Source organism: Ranitomeya variabilis, chromosome 1 (genome assembly GCF_051348905.1).
Source record: "Ranitomeya variabilis isolate aRanVar5 chromosome 1, aRanVar5.hap1, whole genome shotgun sequence".
Taxonomy (NCBI): Eukaryota; Metazoa; Chordata; class Amphibia; order Anura; family Dendrobatidae; genus Ranitomeya; species Ranitomeya variabilis.
In genome coordinates, this window is record NC_135232.1 from 843,023,744 (window position 1) to 843,041,801 (window position 18,058).

At 43.5% G+C, this 18,058-nt stretch overlaps 1 protein-coding gene across 3 annotated transcripts in view; it reads left to right on the top strand.

Annotated features, from left to right (window-relative positions):
• The window catches only part of SDAD1 (SDA1 domain containing 1), a 120,216-nt gene that overhangs the window by 87,191 nt on the left and 14,967 nt on the right, over positions 1 to 18,058 (top strand). For 2 of the 3 annotated variants that reach the window (XM_077276237.1, XM_077276253.1), the window contains exons 17-19: positions 2,618 to 2,747; positions 3,172 to 3,263; positions 9,901 to 10,091. In XM_077276237.1, the coding sequence (XP_077132352.1) occupies positions 2,618 to 2,747; positions 3,172 to 3,263; positions 9,901 to 10,091 (413 nt within the window). The remainder of the gene's footprint in view (positions 1 to 2,617; positions 2,748 to 3,171; positions 3,264 to 9,900; positions 10,092 to 18,058) is intronic. The other variant, XM_077276244.1, reaches the window with a different exon arrangement.

The following is an 18,058-nucleotide window of genomic DNA, read 5'->3' on the forward strand; positions in this document are numbered from 1 at the left end:
CTTTAATGTAATAATGTTTGTTACTCAACTCTTAATTCCTTTTCATTGGGGACTACTGAAGACTTTGTGCATAAAGGCTGCAAAAAATACTGTGTGGGAGCTTTGGGCCTTCAATAAACTCTGCTAATAAAAAAAAAATCCCTTTTTCCTAGAGTACACAAAGGACTGTGAGTGATCATTAGCGATGAGCGAACATGCTTGGATAAGGTGTTATCTGAGTACGCTCGTGTGCTATCTGAGTGTTTTCTGCTTGCTCGAAAATGTGTTTGAGTTCCCGTGGCTGCATGTCTAGTGGCTGTTCGATAGCTGCAACACATGCAGAGATTGCCTAACAGCTGCAAGACATGCAACCGCTGGGGATTCAAACATATTTTTCAAGCACGCCGAAGACTATCAGTTAGCACACAAGCATCCTTGGATGACACATTATCCGAGCACGTTCACTCATCACGAGTGATCTTAGATCAGTCCTTGGTGGACATAAAACCCAACCAGTCCACAGCTGTGTCCAGAATATGCAAAAATAAAAAGCATCCAATGTTGTAAAAGTGTGCGCACCAATGAACTTGGTAAGGTATGAAGAGAATACTTTGGAGCTCACTTGCATACCTTAAGTACAGGGACTCTAGGCATGCTATCCAAAAGGGATCCATGGGAATAGAGCATCTTGCCTTTGACAAAAGCATGTCACAAGTTGCCATCCTGATCTATTAAATGATTGTAGCCTTGGGTCCCGTCAACGTAACGTATGGAGAATGTTTCAGACATATAGATCTGAAAAACTCCCAACCATGTGGATGGGATGGAAGCATTGTTTCATATGGGAATGAGAGAGAAAAGAAATTTGCTCAGAGGAAGAAGGGAACTAGATGGGAGGCAAGCAGAAGATGAAACCCTTTTAGATAAAAGCACCAGCCACCAAAACCGCTACCTTCCAAAATGAAGTGAAGAGTCCACCCACAGAGGCAGTTAAGAGGCAACTGCAGGGGACCGATGCATGTTTGACCCCCTGAAATAATGGGCCTTACATCTGTTTTAATGGACAAAGTATTTTGAGAGAGTGGAGAAGTCTTTTTCCCAGAGTGAATGACTTGTGTTCCTATGAAACATTTATATTTTTGTAGTTAGCCAGTGCTGTAGAAGAAGATACAATGACTAGGAATGTCATGTGACTGAAGTGAGAAAGAAAATAGGTTATACAGAGGATATGAAATGTTTCAAGCCAAAACTTTAAGTAGGAATAAGCATTTAACAGGATGAAGGTCATGAATGGAAAACCAGAAAGGCAAACACAATTCGCACAGAGCAGTCATCAGACTGGAGGAAGGGGATTCAAGCTTATAATCCTGTGATTGAGCCGCAAAGTAACTGGTCACCCAGACCAGTTGGGTTGTGCCATTTAAAGTTCTTCACCGAAGGAAGAAATAAGCTTTGCTTCTTGCAGGTAATCCAAACATTCTATCACTCCATTCAAAAGTGTTGTATCCAGAAAATCTAATCCGTCCTGCATTGGGCAAAAACGTCCTTTCATTATATGGACACTGTAAGAACGTGAGTAAAATACACTTGACTTTTTCCTCCAGAGGACTAGGAATGGCTATTCCTTAGAGGAGAAAGTTCAGTCGAAAGAAGCCTGTGGACAAGGAAATAAGTATTCATTTGTAGTCCAAAGAATCTATTTACAGACTCAGCATCTGAGATGTATACTAACCAAGAGGGCTAAAAATGGAAGCTTCCTAACAACACCACAAGCCCCAAGTAGTAGATGCTCACCTTCATGTAGAGTAGGGCCATTAGTAGCTTTATTCCTGTAATGTAAGCATTAAGATAGATGTGCTAGAAGGTTTTTCTTATGTTTAGATGAACCATCTGCCCCTGTAGAACTGGTGCTAAAGTGAGATGAATAACCATGCTCTTTGTTGTAAAAAGTGTGTCCAAGTTTATTTTTGAGCAAGGTTGCTTTATAGGTGAGATCCATTAATCAGAAGACCTGTAGGAAAGCTTATTACACTCTTGAGCTCCATTTGATGATGAGATGCACAAAGTTGTAGTGGCCTTAACTTGACATGAAAGAGGAGCATCTGCCATGGATATTGTGGAAGAATAGATACCCTGTCCTGAGTGCTTACGCTTCTTATGAAAACTCCATTTAAGTTTGTGATGCACCAAAGGGATCTAGAATCTGTAAATTGGAGCATCTTTCAGACAACCGCAATAATAGCAAGAGAAAATATTTAGTGGTTCTGTTCAGCACCTAATTAGGTGGTACAAATTAAAATTGGTGACCTCCCCCCTCTAAAAAGTTTTGTTTTGTTACCCTTTTTAAAGAAGTCAGCAGAACGAGTCTTGAACTAAGGAGGCAAAGGAAGCAGTACACCTTCTCCTCTTATGAATAAAAGTGGAGACAGCGTAAGCAAAACACACGAAGATAAGTCCAGTGTCTGCAGGCGGGATACAGCCTGCTGCGAGGAGCAATCACTTTTGCCTTGGTGTCCACCATCTAATTGAAGCAGCCTATACCCACAGTCTTCATGTCCCCTGAGGACACACATGAAAAGTGAGGTTTTGTGTAGTATGAGTTCTGTTTATGTTCTAAGCATTTAATACATTTACACAGGGTAAACCAACAGAAGCATCGACAGAGGCAAAAATTCATGCATATGGAGAATTGGTTGCAAAAGACTATATTCCTGGAGCTGAGGTGTTGGAAGTTGAAAATAACGCAACAGAAGAAGCAGGGGAAGATGGTAATTAAGGACACAAAATGTCAATGACACATTTGTTAGGCTGGGTTCACATTGCGTTTACAGCAGCCCGTTCAACACATACGGTAACGGGCTGCTGTAAACGCAAGTGCCGGTATGGCAGCATGCTAGCGCAGATAGAGCATCTGCTAGCTCTATCTGCACTAGCAGTGACGGACCCGGAAACGCTGCAGCCCGCGTCTCAGGGTCCGTCACTCAATGACGGCACATCCCTAGCGCACGCCCATTGTGGGCGGGCGCTAGTGATGCGTCCGACATTGGAGTCAATGGCGGCGTTAAACAGACTACGTTACACCGCGTTATGCCACTGTGTAACGTAGTCCGTCTAACGAACGCCACTAACGTAATGTGAACCCAGCCTTAGACTTTTGAAAAGGTATTAACTTATTATATGTTGTGTTCTCAGATGGCTGGGAAAGTGCAAGCCTCAGTGATGATGATGAAGATGGGGAGTGGATTGATGTCCATCACTCATCTGATGAAGAACAAAAGGAGGTTGTAAGTATTGATTTATATGGTTTAATATTTTTAGTATTGTTTTTGTCCAGGTGGCTGTCCATTGGAAAAACAGAACACTCGGACCAATGTTCAGTGGGACCGTGCTGAACGATTTTTCTCACTATCTGTGTAAGAAAATTGCAGCATGCAGTAATTTATTCCGTAAATCGAATGACTCGCCCATTCAAGTCTGCGTGCTTAATAAAGAAGTGAGGTGGCACACGGAGCCACAATATAGCATCTGATTTGTATGCATACATTGCAATTCTGTAACATAGGAAGCTGCAAATGGTCCTGTAAGTTGTTAATTAGTGCTGCTGTAAAAAAATGAATTGCATATGGATTGCACACAGATGACAGGTGAGAAAAAATATTGGATATCACTGATATTTTTTTTTAATACGCCCGTGTGAACCTACCCTCAAATATAATTATATTACAGTAAAAAGGCAATATAGCGCACCATCTAATAAATTCTCATTTGATATGTATTGATTGGTAATAGTCATTATAGTTATGAGAGAGCCACGCTAAATACAGGTCATGGGCATAGCCATCTTTTGGATTGGCAGCTCCTTCTGCTGTGTTCCGGTAGGAAATGTCCCCAGATTTCAGGCTGTTTGTTACCAGCAGTGTCATTGGTGGCAAACTGGTGGTGGTTATTGCTATGACCATGTACCGTATTTTTCAGACTATAACACACACCTAGGTTTTAGAGAAAGAAATTAGGGAAAAAAAATAAAACTGAAGCAAAAAATGTGGTCAATTCTGTACTTAAGATCACCAGTCCTGGTAAATATGGTCCCCTCATCCCTATCCTGGTATGCATGGCCCTCATCCCCATCCTGGTATGCATGGCCCCATCCTTATTCTGGTATGATTGGCTCCATCCCAGTCCTGGTATGCAAGGCCCCATTCTTATTCTGATATGATTGATTGGCCCCATCCTGTTCCTGGTATGATTGATTGGCCCCATCCTGTTTCTGGTATGATTGATTGGCCCCATCCCGTTTCTGGTATGATTGATTGGCCCCATCCCGTTCCTGGTATGATTGATTGGCCCCATCCAGTTCCTGGTATGATGGATTGGCCCCATCCTGTTTCTGGTATGATGGATTGGCCCTATCCCGTTTCTGGTATGATGGATTGGCCCCATCCCGTTCCTGGTATGATGGATTGGCCCCATCCCGTTCCTGGTATGATGGATTGGCCCCATCCCGTTCCTGGTATGATGGATTGGCTCCATCCCGTTCCTGGTATGATGGATTGGCCCCATCCAGTTCCTGGTATGATTGATTGGCCCCATCCTTTTCCTGGTATGATTGATTGGCCCCATCCCGTTCCTGGTATGATTGATTGGCCCCATCCAGTTCCTGGTATGATTGATTGGCCCCATCTCGTTCCTGGTATGATTGATTGGCCCCATCTCGTTCCTGGTATGATTGATTGGCCCCATCCAGTTCTTGGTATGATTGATTGGCCCCATCCCGTTTCTGGTATACATGGCCCCATCCAGTTCCTGGTATGATTGACTGGCCCCATCCAGTTCCTGGTATGATTGACTGGCTCCATCCAGTTCCTGGTATGATTGGCCCCATCCAGCCAATATTAATTTCTCTTAAGTATCGGCACACGTGACCACCGGCCGCAGCAGGAAGGCTCTGGCTGACACGGCGCGCTACTGAGGAGGAATGGATACTCACCGCGATCTCTGATGAACACCCGTTGAGTATTCCGGCAGCTGTGCTCTGCTTGTGAGTAACGCATGATGTCCCTGCCATGCGCTGCTTACAAGCATTAAGCAGCTGCTGGCACCGGAGCAGGACGCTGCGACTGCGAGGGAGTGGAGGAAGGTAAGAGTAAAAGTTTTTTTTTTTGTTTTTTTTTAATCTTTTCTGATGGGGCCATTGATACCAGGACTGGGATGGGACTAATCATACTAGCAAGGGGATGGGGCCAATCAATCATACCAGGATGCCAGGAAGAAATGAATATTCATTGCCCTCCACGCCCATGGGCGTGGAATGCAGTGCATATTCATTTCTCTTTAGCAGCGGGCACAAGTTAGCCGGAGCTGCCAGCTCCTGCTTCTGTGATCAGCTCCTCCGATACCGCTCCCCCACCTCCCCACCACAGCCAGAGCCAATATATCTGGACTGTAAGATGCACCCCATTTTCCTCCACATTTTGGGAGGAAAAAAGTGTGTCTTATAGTCCGAAGAATATGGTATCTTATGTATCCAAGCCCACTGCTTGTGATGTGTCAATTGAGCTGTTGTATCTAAGCCAATAATGTATTTTACTGTGCTGATTCAGCACTGATATATAGTTAGTGCCATGTATCGTTTAAGATGTTTGATACTACATTGGTGAACAATAATTTGTGTTACACTGTGCATTGCATCAAGGGAAACCATACCAGTCTCCAAAAAAACTGCATTCTGAAGGGATTGCCAACCAGAGCAGTCATTATAATGAGGCAGGCAGAATCACATGGTCTGGCCTCCTTTCAAGCGGTGTCTATCTTCTTAGGTGATGAACATAAGGATGAATGACCTCGAAACATCCAACACCGCGGAGACACCATCACGTGTTTCTCAACGCAGTGATCCAGAACACTGCCCCCATCCCTTATGGGAAATATCCAAATGCATGTAGAAAAGCCGTGGAGACACCATCACGTGTTTCTCAACGCAAGCAATGAATAGCCAGGTCTTTCACCGGGAAGGAACAACCACGGGAAGGGCAACATCCAATAAAGGAAAACCACCTATGCCAAAACATGGTATCCATCCACAGACAGCTGTTTCGGGGTATTTGCCCCTCATCAGTGTGGAGTAGGAAACTGGCTATTAGGAGCAGTGCCTAGTGAAAAGACTACAAACATAAGGATGAATGACCTCGGGGAGATCAAACATCCAACACTGCGGAGACACCATCACGTGTTTCTCAACGCAGTGATCCAGAACACTGCCCCCATCCCTTATGGGAAATATGCAAATGGTGGTTTTCCTTTATTGGATGCTGCCCTTCCCGTGGTTGTTCCTTCCTGGTGAAAGACCTGGCTATTCATTGCTTGCATTGAGAAACACGTGATGGTGTCTCCGCGGCTTTTCTACATGCATTTGCATATTTCCCATAAGGGATGGGGCCAGTGTTCTGGATCACTGCGTTGAGAAACGTGATGGTGTCTCCGCGGTGTTGGATGTTTTGATCTCCCCGAGGTCATTCATCCTTATGTTCATAGCCTTTTCACTAGGCACTGATCCTAATAGCCAGTTTCCTATTCCACACTGATGAGGGGCAAATACCCCGAAACAGCTGTCTGTGGATGGATGCCATGTTTTGGCATAGGTGGTTTTCCTTTATTGGATGCTGCCCTTCCCGTGGTTGTTCCTTCCCGGTGAAAGACCTGGCTATTCATTGCTTGCGTTGAGAAACACGTGATGGTGTCTCCGCGGCTTTTCTACATGTATCTTCTTAGGTGGACACAGCTGGATTGGCGGTCAGGTGGAGTACAACATGACATGATCTGCCTCATAAGAGCCTGCTTCTGTCCGGGGTTCCATCTGTGTCCCATTATTTGGGTATTTTTATACTACCACACACATAGCACTCATTGTATAGAATTAATGTGAACTAGGATCTAAGTGTCTAAGGATATTATGTGGTACCGACCTACTGAACAGGTGTGTCTTTTAACGGTCATTTATGAAATTATGCTTAAAGGGGTAGTCTGAAATTTCATTTTAAATCCCTTTCTATTTAGTGCCATAATCTAAGCTATTTTCTTATATACTTGTATTAAACATTCCCTAACTACACTGTCGCTTTGTATGTATTTTTTCCTTATTTCCTGTGTGATAATGCTTCGTTTGCGAATCCCAGTACATCCTGGGACAAGTTTGGTTCCAGAGATAATAAGGGTGCAGTGCCATCCAATTGATGTGCACTCCAAGTAACTTCATACAGATCCCTGCTTGGTCTCTAACTGAATGAGCTGGAGGTGGTGCGCTTACCTATAGGGAGACTGCATGGTTGATATACCTGCCCGCCGTCTTCCCCCACCCCCGACTGCACCTGCGATTGAGCGACAGGCACCACAGCACTCCAGCTGCTCACACTAAGCTGTATTTACCAGCAATGGCTGAGCCATAGTGCAGATGACTCCGGCGGACTATATAATCAGCCATTAGCGCAAAGGAATATCGGCATATATCCATATCTGCTGAATGGATTTGACCAGCATGTCTGGACTGTGGCGACTCATACAGTGTTTCTCAGCGGGGCATTAATTGCACACTGCCTGCTGGCTCATTCATGTTCAATGTCATGAATACTATCTAACACTGCAGATTCAGAATCTAATACACCATTAGGGTGTGTGTCCACGTTCAGGATTGCATCAGGATTTGGTCAGGATTTTTCATCAGTATTTGTAAGCCAAAACCAGGAGTGGAACAATTAGAGGAAAAGTATAATAGAAACATATGCACCACTTCTGCATTTATCACCCACTCCTGGTTTTGGCTTACAAATACTGATGAAAAATCCTGACCAAATCCTGATGCAATCCTGAACGTGGACACATACCCTTAGGGTGTCAATATAATCAATATGTATGTCCACTGTGAATGCACAATGAGGACATTTATAGGTCATTTGACTGTGGTGACTAACAGAGTATAAACCAGCTGGGGTATTAACCCCACATTGCCTGTTGGCTCCTTCATGGCTTATATTGACCAATAGTGGTTACGAACATTTTCAACGCTGCAGGTATAATATCCGATACACCACAAGGGTGTTAAATTTATCTAGCTATAATACTGTCTAGCTCTGTCTATTTGATAACTACAATGTATAAAATGTATACATATACATATACACACAGTACAGACCAAAAGTTTGGAGACACCTTCTCATTTAAAGATTTTTCTGTATTTTCATGACTATGAAAATTGTACATTCACATTGAAGGCATCAAAACTATGAATTAACACGTGGAATTATATACTTAACAAAAAAGTGTGAAACAACCGAAAATATGTCTTATATTCTATGTTCTTCAAAGTAGCCACCTTTGGCTTTGATGACTGCTTTGCACACTCTTGGCATTCTCTTGATGAGCTTCAATAGGTAGTCACCAGGAATGGTCTTCCAACAATCTTGAAGGAGTTCCCAGAGATGCTTAGCACTTGTTGGCCCTTTTGCCTTCCCTCTGCGGTCCAGCTCACCCCAAACTATTGACTACACATTCATTTATTTATAAATGCAGCAATCTATAATGCACTAATCAGACAGTGTATATCACATTTGACAATTTGGCACCGCATTTATTTAAATTTGTCATTGCCCTTATCAAATTTAAAATGTAATGTGGATATATGAAATCCAACCTCTAATTCTAGGGACAATGGTTGAAATTCCATTAGATTCAATTTAATTAATTAGAGTCCAATACCCAATGGGGAGCTAGTGGGTCACAACACCACTATAAGCTGTGATCCAATATACATCTTTAACTATATGTATGATAATTTTAATGTTTATAGAGCTCCAACCCTGTATTATAGACTAAAAGTTGTATTTTATTTCACATTTCCCCTTTCCTTTCCTTGTCTAATTAATTTCGGCGGTTCCCTCCTATGTGAATGATGTCTAATGAGATTTGACTTCTTGTCACACTAGTCCTGAAACCTCGGTCACTCCAGCTCTATGCCCCACCCAGTTCTGCCTCTTCCTGGTTGACTGACTACTTTTTTGCCTGCAGTCACACAACATGCGCGCTGTCAGTCAAGCAGAATTAGGCCGCAGTTCCCTAGAAAATGAATGGAGTGGTGGTCCAGCATCAAACCTGCTGTTTCGTTTTGTAACTGGTAATAAATTTCCCATTCTGAGAATCATTGCGGTTATCAGCAGTTCAGCCTTAACTGATAAATAATTTATTGGCTATCCTGCAGATCGGTAATAACAAGTTTAATGGGGCTGTTAGGGTGAAAACGTATTCATTTCATTCATCTCTCTATGAAAGGATAAGTAACATGAGTGATCTTTTCTACGAGTATATTTTGATTTATTTGTATAATATGAGCCTTTCTTTTACAGCATTCAGTATAGTGTTTGCCTGGTAGAGGCAGACAAAATTAGGCTATATTCACTCTCTTAATAGTCATTTAATTGATCAATATTTTCAGTTCCTAAATTGCTGTGAAGTACCAAGTTTACATTAATAATACCACTTTGACATTACTTTTGACTTTGGTATTTAGGAACAGACAAACGGAATTGATGCCGGATCCATTTTATAATTGATTCATTAGTTATTAGTCAGTGTATTTGGATTATCGTATGCATCCGTTTTTAAAAGAAGGAAAAGAAAAGTGCATCATGCAGAGCTTTTCTTCTTCATTCTTAATCCACGTGGACCCCATAATAATTCTAATCAGTGGCGACTTTCTGCTTCTGTTTTTCACATTTTGTTTGTTCCTACAAAAAAACAGAACTGACAAATTGAAAGGCTGACGACGGCGATGGCTCTGCAAAATCAGTAGTACCCAAAGATAACAGTGGTATCGTTTTATTCAATGTGACAGTGTCACTCATAAATGCTAAACTGTATTTTGTGCTTTTATAGGAAGAAAAGCTTCAAGCAATGCCAGAAGATGAGCGAAAGGCTAAAGCTGCCGCTGTCAGTGCCAGCAGACTTCTTACCCAGGAAGAATTCAAGAAAATACGGGTTGCGCAGTTGGCAAAAGAAGTAACATCTGCGCCTGGGAAAGCGGAGAAGAGGAAGAATATTGAAATAGACAGTGATGAGGAAGACAGGTTTGTGATGCCTTCTGTCCTGTTCTGTAAAAGAATCACTTATGGGTTTTGTACATGTCTGTTCTAGTATTAAGCATAAAGGGGTTGTCCACTACTTTATCATGGATGACCTATCCTTAGGATAGGTCATCAATGTCTGGTCGGGGTCCAACACCCATGAGAGGTAGACACGGCGCTTCTGGTGAGTGGTGCACAAGAAGGATCTAATCCATCAGCATATATATGAAAACTTTGCACTCAAATGTGTTCAATAGAGATTCAATTTTATTTCTAGTATTTTCCAGACAAAAGGACATTTCGGTCTAAACTCGACCTTCATCAGTCAGCTGGATTAAGAAATAAGTGCCAGAAGACAGAGCAGCTCCACAGTTGAGCAGTTCCGGCTACCGCCGCCGCTGGCACCAAGAACGACACACTGCACCTCTGCTAATCAGACATTGATGAGCTATCCTAATGATAGGTGATCAGTAATATAGTAGTAGACAACCTCTTTAACCCCTTTCTGACATCGGACATATTATTCCATCCATGTCAACTGGGCCAATTTGACCATGGACGGAATTTTACGTCATCGCGATCGCCTGTGCTCACATGGGGGTGCCTAGAATTAACGGACACCCAGCACTAGGTGCCAAGAGCGGTCACACACTGCTGCAGGCACTTTAACCCCCCGAAATACTGAGATGGAACACGATTGCAGCATTCCGGAAGCTGACAGAGGGCTGACAGCCCCTCTGCATTTGTATCGGAGACCCCGCGGCGTGACATGGGGTCCCGATCGTTGTCATGGTGACCCGATGTCGTCATGGCGACATCCGAGTCACCAGAGCGAGGAAACTTGCTGATCATGCTGCTTCATCTGCATGCCATAGAAGCGATCAGCCTGCAAAAAATTATTGTCCCATAGTGGGACAAAATAAAAAAGTTAGAAAAAAGTAAAATAAAAAGTTTGTTAAATAATTGTAAAAATATTTTTTTAAAAAATCAAAAATAATAATAAAATAATCAATATATATTCTATTTCTAAATATTTGAATGAAAAAAAAAAAGAGAAGTAAAAGTACACATATTTGGTATCGCCGTGTCTGCAACGACCCGACCTATAAAAACTGTTCCACTAGTTAACCCCTTTAGTGAATACCATAAAAAGAAAAAGGCAAAAAATTCTTTATCATCATACCGCCGAACAAAAAATGGAATAACATTCAATCAAAAAGACGGATATAAATAAACATGGTACCGCTGAAACATCATCTTGTGCAAAACAAGCTGCCGTACAGCCCCATCGGCGGAAAAATAAAAGTTATAGCTCTCAGAATAAAGTGATGCAAAAACAATTATTTTTTCTATAAAACAGTTTTTATTGTATAAAAGCGCCAAAACATAAAAAAATATAAATGAGACATTGCTGTAATCGTACTGACCCAAAGAATAAAACTGCCTTATCACTTTTAACATACACAGGACGGCATAATTTCCCCCCCTCCCCCCCCCCCCCCCCCCAAAAAAAAAAAAAATAAAATAAATAAATTCATGAAATGCTGGTATATGTTCATTCTGCCTCCCAAAAATCGGAATAGAAAGTGATCAAAAGATGTCATGTGCCCGAAAATTGTACCAAACAAAAGTCAACTTGTCCTGCAAAAAAACAAGACCTCACATGACTCCGTATTTTCAGTCATATCAAAGAAATTTTACCACTATCATGAAGTAGAATATTTCATAAGCAAACAGTCTCAGAATCAGTGGGATCCGTGCAAGCATTCCAGAGTTATTACCTCTTAAAGGGACAGTGGTCAGAATTGTAAACAATTGGCCCGGTCATTAACATGCAAACCACCCCTAGGGTTAAAGGGGATTTCTGAGACTTTTTTTTTTTTTTTTTTGTATTTTTTTTCCTGTTGGCCTATGAACTAACAGGCAGGTAGTTGCAAACTACCTGCTTCTTCTGCTCAGACTGGTCACAGACTTCTGCTGGCGATTCTGCTGCTTCACATCAACAGAGCAGCTCTTCCTCTTTAGACTTGCTCTGTTGTCGGGGTGTAATTGTCTGTATCATGCTGATTGACAGCCAGCTTACTGCAGGGGGTTTGACATCATCAGCTGCGACCCTCTGTCGACAAAGCAGAGCGGAAGTGACGTAGCTGCTCTGTTGGAAGTGGCATCAGCGGGAAGGCTCAGAATCACCATCTGGAGCTCTCTGTGATAATTCTGAGCCAGCAGAGATCGGCAGGGGGAAAACAGGCAGGTGGTTAGCAACTACCTACCTGTAAATTCTAAAACCAATAGTAAAAAAAAAAGTCCCACATAGCTTATATTTACTTTTTTTAATAGGGGTTATGTAAAAAGATATGCCCTGGATAAGTTAAATCATTCATGTCAAGGTGTAGGTAATTTTTTGTATTGGTTAAATGGTATTACAGCAGTTTCAACCCCTGAAAACTGCTGGCTTGATAAATGGAAGATAAATGGGTACTCCTGAGTGATTAAAAAAAGCCGGATTACTCACCGGTAATGCCCTTTTAATGAGCCACGACAGCACCCACTTTGAGAGAGGGACCCGCCCATAGGAACAGGAAACCTACAGAGATAAAAGGGCGGCCCCCCTCTCCTCCTCAGTTGTTTTTCAGAGTACAAGAGGAACCGCCATTGTTAAATTAGTATACATTCTTAATTATTAGTACATTTTATTATATCTATAATCACCCATGAGAATATTTTGTATTAATAACTATACATATCTACAAGGGTGGGAAGTGACAGGGTGCTGTCGTGGCTCATTAAAAGGGCATTACCGGTGAGTAATCCGGCTTTTTACCCTTCGCCACGACAGCACCCACTTTGAGAGACTTTCAGAGACCCTTCACCTGGGTGGGATTACCGTACTAAGGACGGCTCTCCCGAATGCCAAGTCAGAAGCGGAAGACAGATCAAGCCTATAGTGTCTATAGAAAGTTGAAGGCGACGACCAGGTTGCGGCCTTACATATGAGCTCGATGGGAATGTCTTTATTTTCCGCCCACGAGGATGATACGGCTCGAGCTGAATGCGCCTTTACTCCCTCTGGAGGACTTTCGCCTTTTGACAAGTATGCAAGATGGATAGCCTCTCTGATCCACCGGGACAAGGTAGCTTTCGTGACTCCATGGCCTTTTCGATGACCCTGAAAAGACACAAACAGAGCCCTACTCTGTCTGCAAGAGCGGGTTCTGTCTATGTAGCCCAGGACTGCTCTTTTAACATCAAGCATATGTAGTTTTTCCTCTTCTGAATTTGCTGGATTATCATAAAAGGAAGGTAGAAAAATCTCTTGGGCTCTATGGTATTTTGTAGCTACCTTAGGGAGGTATGAAGGATCAGGTTTGAGGACTATCCTATCCTGATATGTTATTAGGAATGGAGGGTCTATAGAGAGGGCCTGGATGTCACCCACTCTTCTGGCAGAAGTTAAGGCTATCAGTAAAGCTACCTTGTATGTGATGTTTTTAAGAGGGATAGAATACAAAGGTTCAAAGGGAGGACCAGATAAGGAGTCTAGGACTAGATTCAGGTCCCAGGGTGGCAGGCGTGGAACATGAACCGGTGTACACCTTTCGCATGCCCTAATAAATCTAGTTACCCATCTATTACTAGCAATGTTAGCACTATAGAGGGCTCCCAGGGCAGACACTTGAACTCTCAGAGTATTAACTGATAACCCCATCTCACGACCTTTCTGTAAAAATTCAAGGATGGCTTTAATAGGAACCTTAGAGAAGGGTTCTGTATAGAAGTTGAGGAATTTTCTCCATACTCTGCTATAGATTAGAGTTGTAGATTTTTTTCTGCTCAACAGTAATGTATTGATTAGTTCTTGAGAAAACCCTCTTAAAGTTAGTATCTGCCTCTCAAGTTCCACGCCGTGAGGTGGAGGCCCTTTACTTGTGGATGGTAGAATGGACCCTGAAAGAGTAGGTCTGTAGTCACTGGCAGAATCCACGGATCGCAAACTGACATCGCTCGAAGACAGGAGAACCAAGGCCTCTTTGGCCAAAATGGAGCTATCAGAATCACCTTTGATTTTTCTTCTCTTATTTTCTTGACCACCAAAGGAATTAGCATCATTGGTGGGAAGGCGTAGGCTAGATCGTAATTCCATGGATACTGGAGCGAGTCTACTAGATCTGGACGATCTGCCACATTCAGGGATGCAAACATTGGTACTTGCCTGTTGCTCCTGGTCGCAAATAAATCTATCTGCGGAAGACCCCACATGTCCACTATGTTTTTGAATATGCGAGGATTGAGGGTCCATTCTCCCTGGCGGAGCGTGTGGCGACTTAGAAAGTCGGCCCTTGAGTTCTCTATACCTCTGATGTGGACAGCCGTGAGAGATAGAAAATTGGGTTCTGCTAGATCGAAGATGTCTGCCGCTGAACACATGAGACTTCCCGATCGCGTTCCGCCTTGCCGATTTAAATACGCGACGACAGTTGTGTTGTCCGACCGGATCTTGACATGAGAACCTCGAAGCTGAGGAAGGAAAGAATTTAAAGCATAATATACTGCACTTAGTTCCTTCCAATTGGAAGACTGCTGAGTCTCTAAAGGAGTTCAGCAACCCTGGGCTATATTTTGATCCAGATGGGCTCCCCAGCCCTCTGGGCTTGCGTCAGTAGTAAGTATTTTAGGGGACCTAAATGCCCATGAGACTCCTCTGGACAAATGGACTTTATTTAACCACCAACGAAGTGAATGAAGTACGTCTTCAGATAAGGTGATTTTTGAATTTAGATGATCCTGGAAATGAGACTGAGCATGAAGCACCTGGTGTTGTAGGGTTCTGGTATGGTATTGGGCCCATTGAACCGCAGGAATGCAGGAGGAGAGAGAGCCCAAGAGAGACATGGCCTCTCTGAGGGACATATGAGGATTTGATCTTGCCGTAGCGACCTTTGAAACTATGACTAACTTTTTGGATTCTGGTAAAAGACATTTTTGACTTACAGAGTCCAAGACTAGTCCTAGGAAGGACTGACGAGTTTCTGGAAGAAGTCTGGATTTTTTGAAGTTTATAATCCAACCTAAGGCCTGCAATGATGAAACGGTATTAGACAAGCGTTTTTCACATTGAGATGCTGAATTACCAATTATTAAGAAATCATCTAAATAGGGTACAATTAATGTGTCTTGATGACGTAGATAGGCCATCACCTCTAGCATAAGTTTCGTGAAGATCCGAGGAGCCATAGATAGGCCGAATGGCATGGCCGTAAATTGGAAGTGACGGATCCGGCCTTGTAGAACTACTGCAACTCTGAGGTATTGTTGGTGTTCTATATGAATTGGAAGATGATAGTACGCATCCTTCAAATCCAGACCTGCCATAAAGCACCTAGGGAACAAGAGTTTTATAGTAGATCTTATAGATTCCATCTTAAAGGTGCGTTCAACCAAAAAGGCATTTAGTCTTTTTAGATTAATTATAGTACGAAAAGTACCATCAGGTTTTGGAACCAGAAATAAAGAGGAATAAAACCCCCTCCCTTCCTGGTTTATTGGTACTTCGATGAGAACATTCTTTGCCAAAAGGCTCAGAATTTCTAACTGAAGCGCTTCCTGTTGTTCTGGCGCTTTTAGAGATGTTACTACAAAGTTGTCTTGTGGTAATTTAAAGAAATCTAATCTTAATCCAGATTTTATTAGCTGAAGGATCCATTGATTTGAGGTTATATTTTCCCATTGATGATAAAAGAATTTTAGTCTGCCACCTACTGGGTATTCATCACTGATGGTATCTCCCCCGCTTAGATGTTTCGGGATTACTATATAAGGCACCTTTCGGTCTGGTTTCTTTTGTTTCCCACCGATCTTTTTGGGCCTCATACGGCCTCCTCCTGTTAAATGGCCGTCTTCTAAACGCTCTCCTATAAGAAGGAAGAAACTGTTTAGGAAAGCCCTTCCTTCTTTCTCCTGCCTTGTTAAGTAGGTCATCCAGAACCTTCCCAAACAAGAACTCACCCTGGCATGGGATTGAACATAATCTGGTTTTTGATTGTGCGTCTCCCTTCCATCCTTTGAGCCAAAGGGCACGACGAGCTGCATTAACCAGACCTGCTGACCTGGCTGCTAAACGGAGGGAGTCCGCTGAAGCGTCAGCTAGAAATGCTGCGGCACTTTTAATCAGAGGCAAGGATTGAAGAATCTTATCCCTTGTGATCTTGCCTTTCACCTGTTGTTCAAGCTGGTCAACCCAGACTAATAGGGACCTGGCTGTACACGTGCCTGATATGGCCGGTTTAAAAGCTCCAGTGTTTGTCTCCCAGGACCTTTTTAGAAGAGCTTCTGTTTTGCGGTCTAAGGGATCTAATAGAATCCCTGCATCTTCCACAGGTAGAGATGCCGGTTTCGAGGTTGACGCCACCGCTGCATCCACCTTCGGGACTTTAGACCACACTGCCAATTCCTCATCGCTGAAGGGGTAGCGTCTTTTAGAAGAGGATGGGAGAAACCCCTTCCCCTGTTTGTCCCATTCTTTCTTTACAAGGTCTTTAACGGCAGAAACTACAGGAAAAGCTCGCCTCTTTTTATGACCCAGGCCTGCAAACATAATGTCCTGTGCAGTTTTAACTCCCCTAGTGTCTGGACACCCCATAGTGTTCCTTACAGACTTTATAAGGTTGTCAATGCTCTCAACTGGAAAACACGCTCCACCTTCATCCTCAGAGGAACTAGGAGATGATCCTGAAGTGTTGGAGGATCGAATTAGGCCCTCTTCAGACTCTGAGCTAGAGATTGGAGATAGGTGCTTAGTGCCCTGCTTTTTCAAGGATTCTGACCCCAGAGACTGTATTTCTTGCCGTATTAAGGCTCTAATATCTGTGGCTGTAACAGCTGCCTCATCCTGTAAGGTCTGGCTGATACAGGATTGACACAGCCTTTTAGAATATGTGTCAGGTAAGGGCTGCCTGCATAGAGCACATTCTTTATGCTTGGATTTACTAGTCCTTTTAGCCTAGGGGAAAATCAGAGAAGGAAGGGATCAGCTTATAGGAAGAGGATTATAACACTCACCCAGTGAAGCTATTCTATTCATCATTATACCGGATTAGGAGATGGAGACACTGTGTGGGGTCTGAGTACTGCATCCGTACTTCTTGATTTACTTCTGTGAGTGTCAGATCCATCCATGGAATGAACACTCCGTTTAGCTGCTGACTTTAAGCTTTTAGCGCTACTTTTGTCAGCGCTATCACGTTCCACAGCAAGTGGAAGCTCAGTATCTGCCGGGGACGACATATTGAGCAACTAGCCCTGTGCCCCGGCGCTTTTGAATCGCGCGGTCCCAGGCAGCGTGCCGCGCCCCCCGCGAACCGGAAGTGCACTAACACTTCCGGTTCAATGAAGCAGCGCAGACTTACCCGCGCACCAGAGCCGGCGCCGCTGCTTTCTGGAATCGGCGCCCCGTACACACAGGCTCCCTCCATAGGCCGGGCCTTCCATGCCCGGAACCTGCCGGATAGTGCCCAGACGAGGGGGGAGGCTGCATGCAGTGGCTCCCCCGCCGCTGCTTCCGATGCCGCAGCCCCTGCTGTCACCGAGAGAACCACGCAGGCGGATGTACCGGCTCGGGTAAGAAAAAGTGGAGGCGCTCCAACCACCTCCGTCTGTAGGTAATCCAGAGAGTTCCGATAGGAACAGGAAACCAACTGAGGAGGAGAGGGGGGCCGCCCTTTTATCTCTGTAGGTTTCCTGTTCCTATGGGCGGGTCCCTCTCTCAAAGTGGGTGCTGTCGTGGCGAAGGGTAAAAACAAACATTCTAATGGCCATGTCTTCATAAAATATAAAGCTAGCATGAATAGTGCGGTTTGTAACCCCCACAGAACCTGCAATTCAGTGATGCTGGAGCTGCTCCTCAGTGCTCCCCCTCCTTTTGTAACCGTACCGTGGTTTCCTCTCCTGTGAGAATGCACAGTGACGCTTTCCTT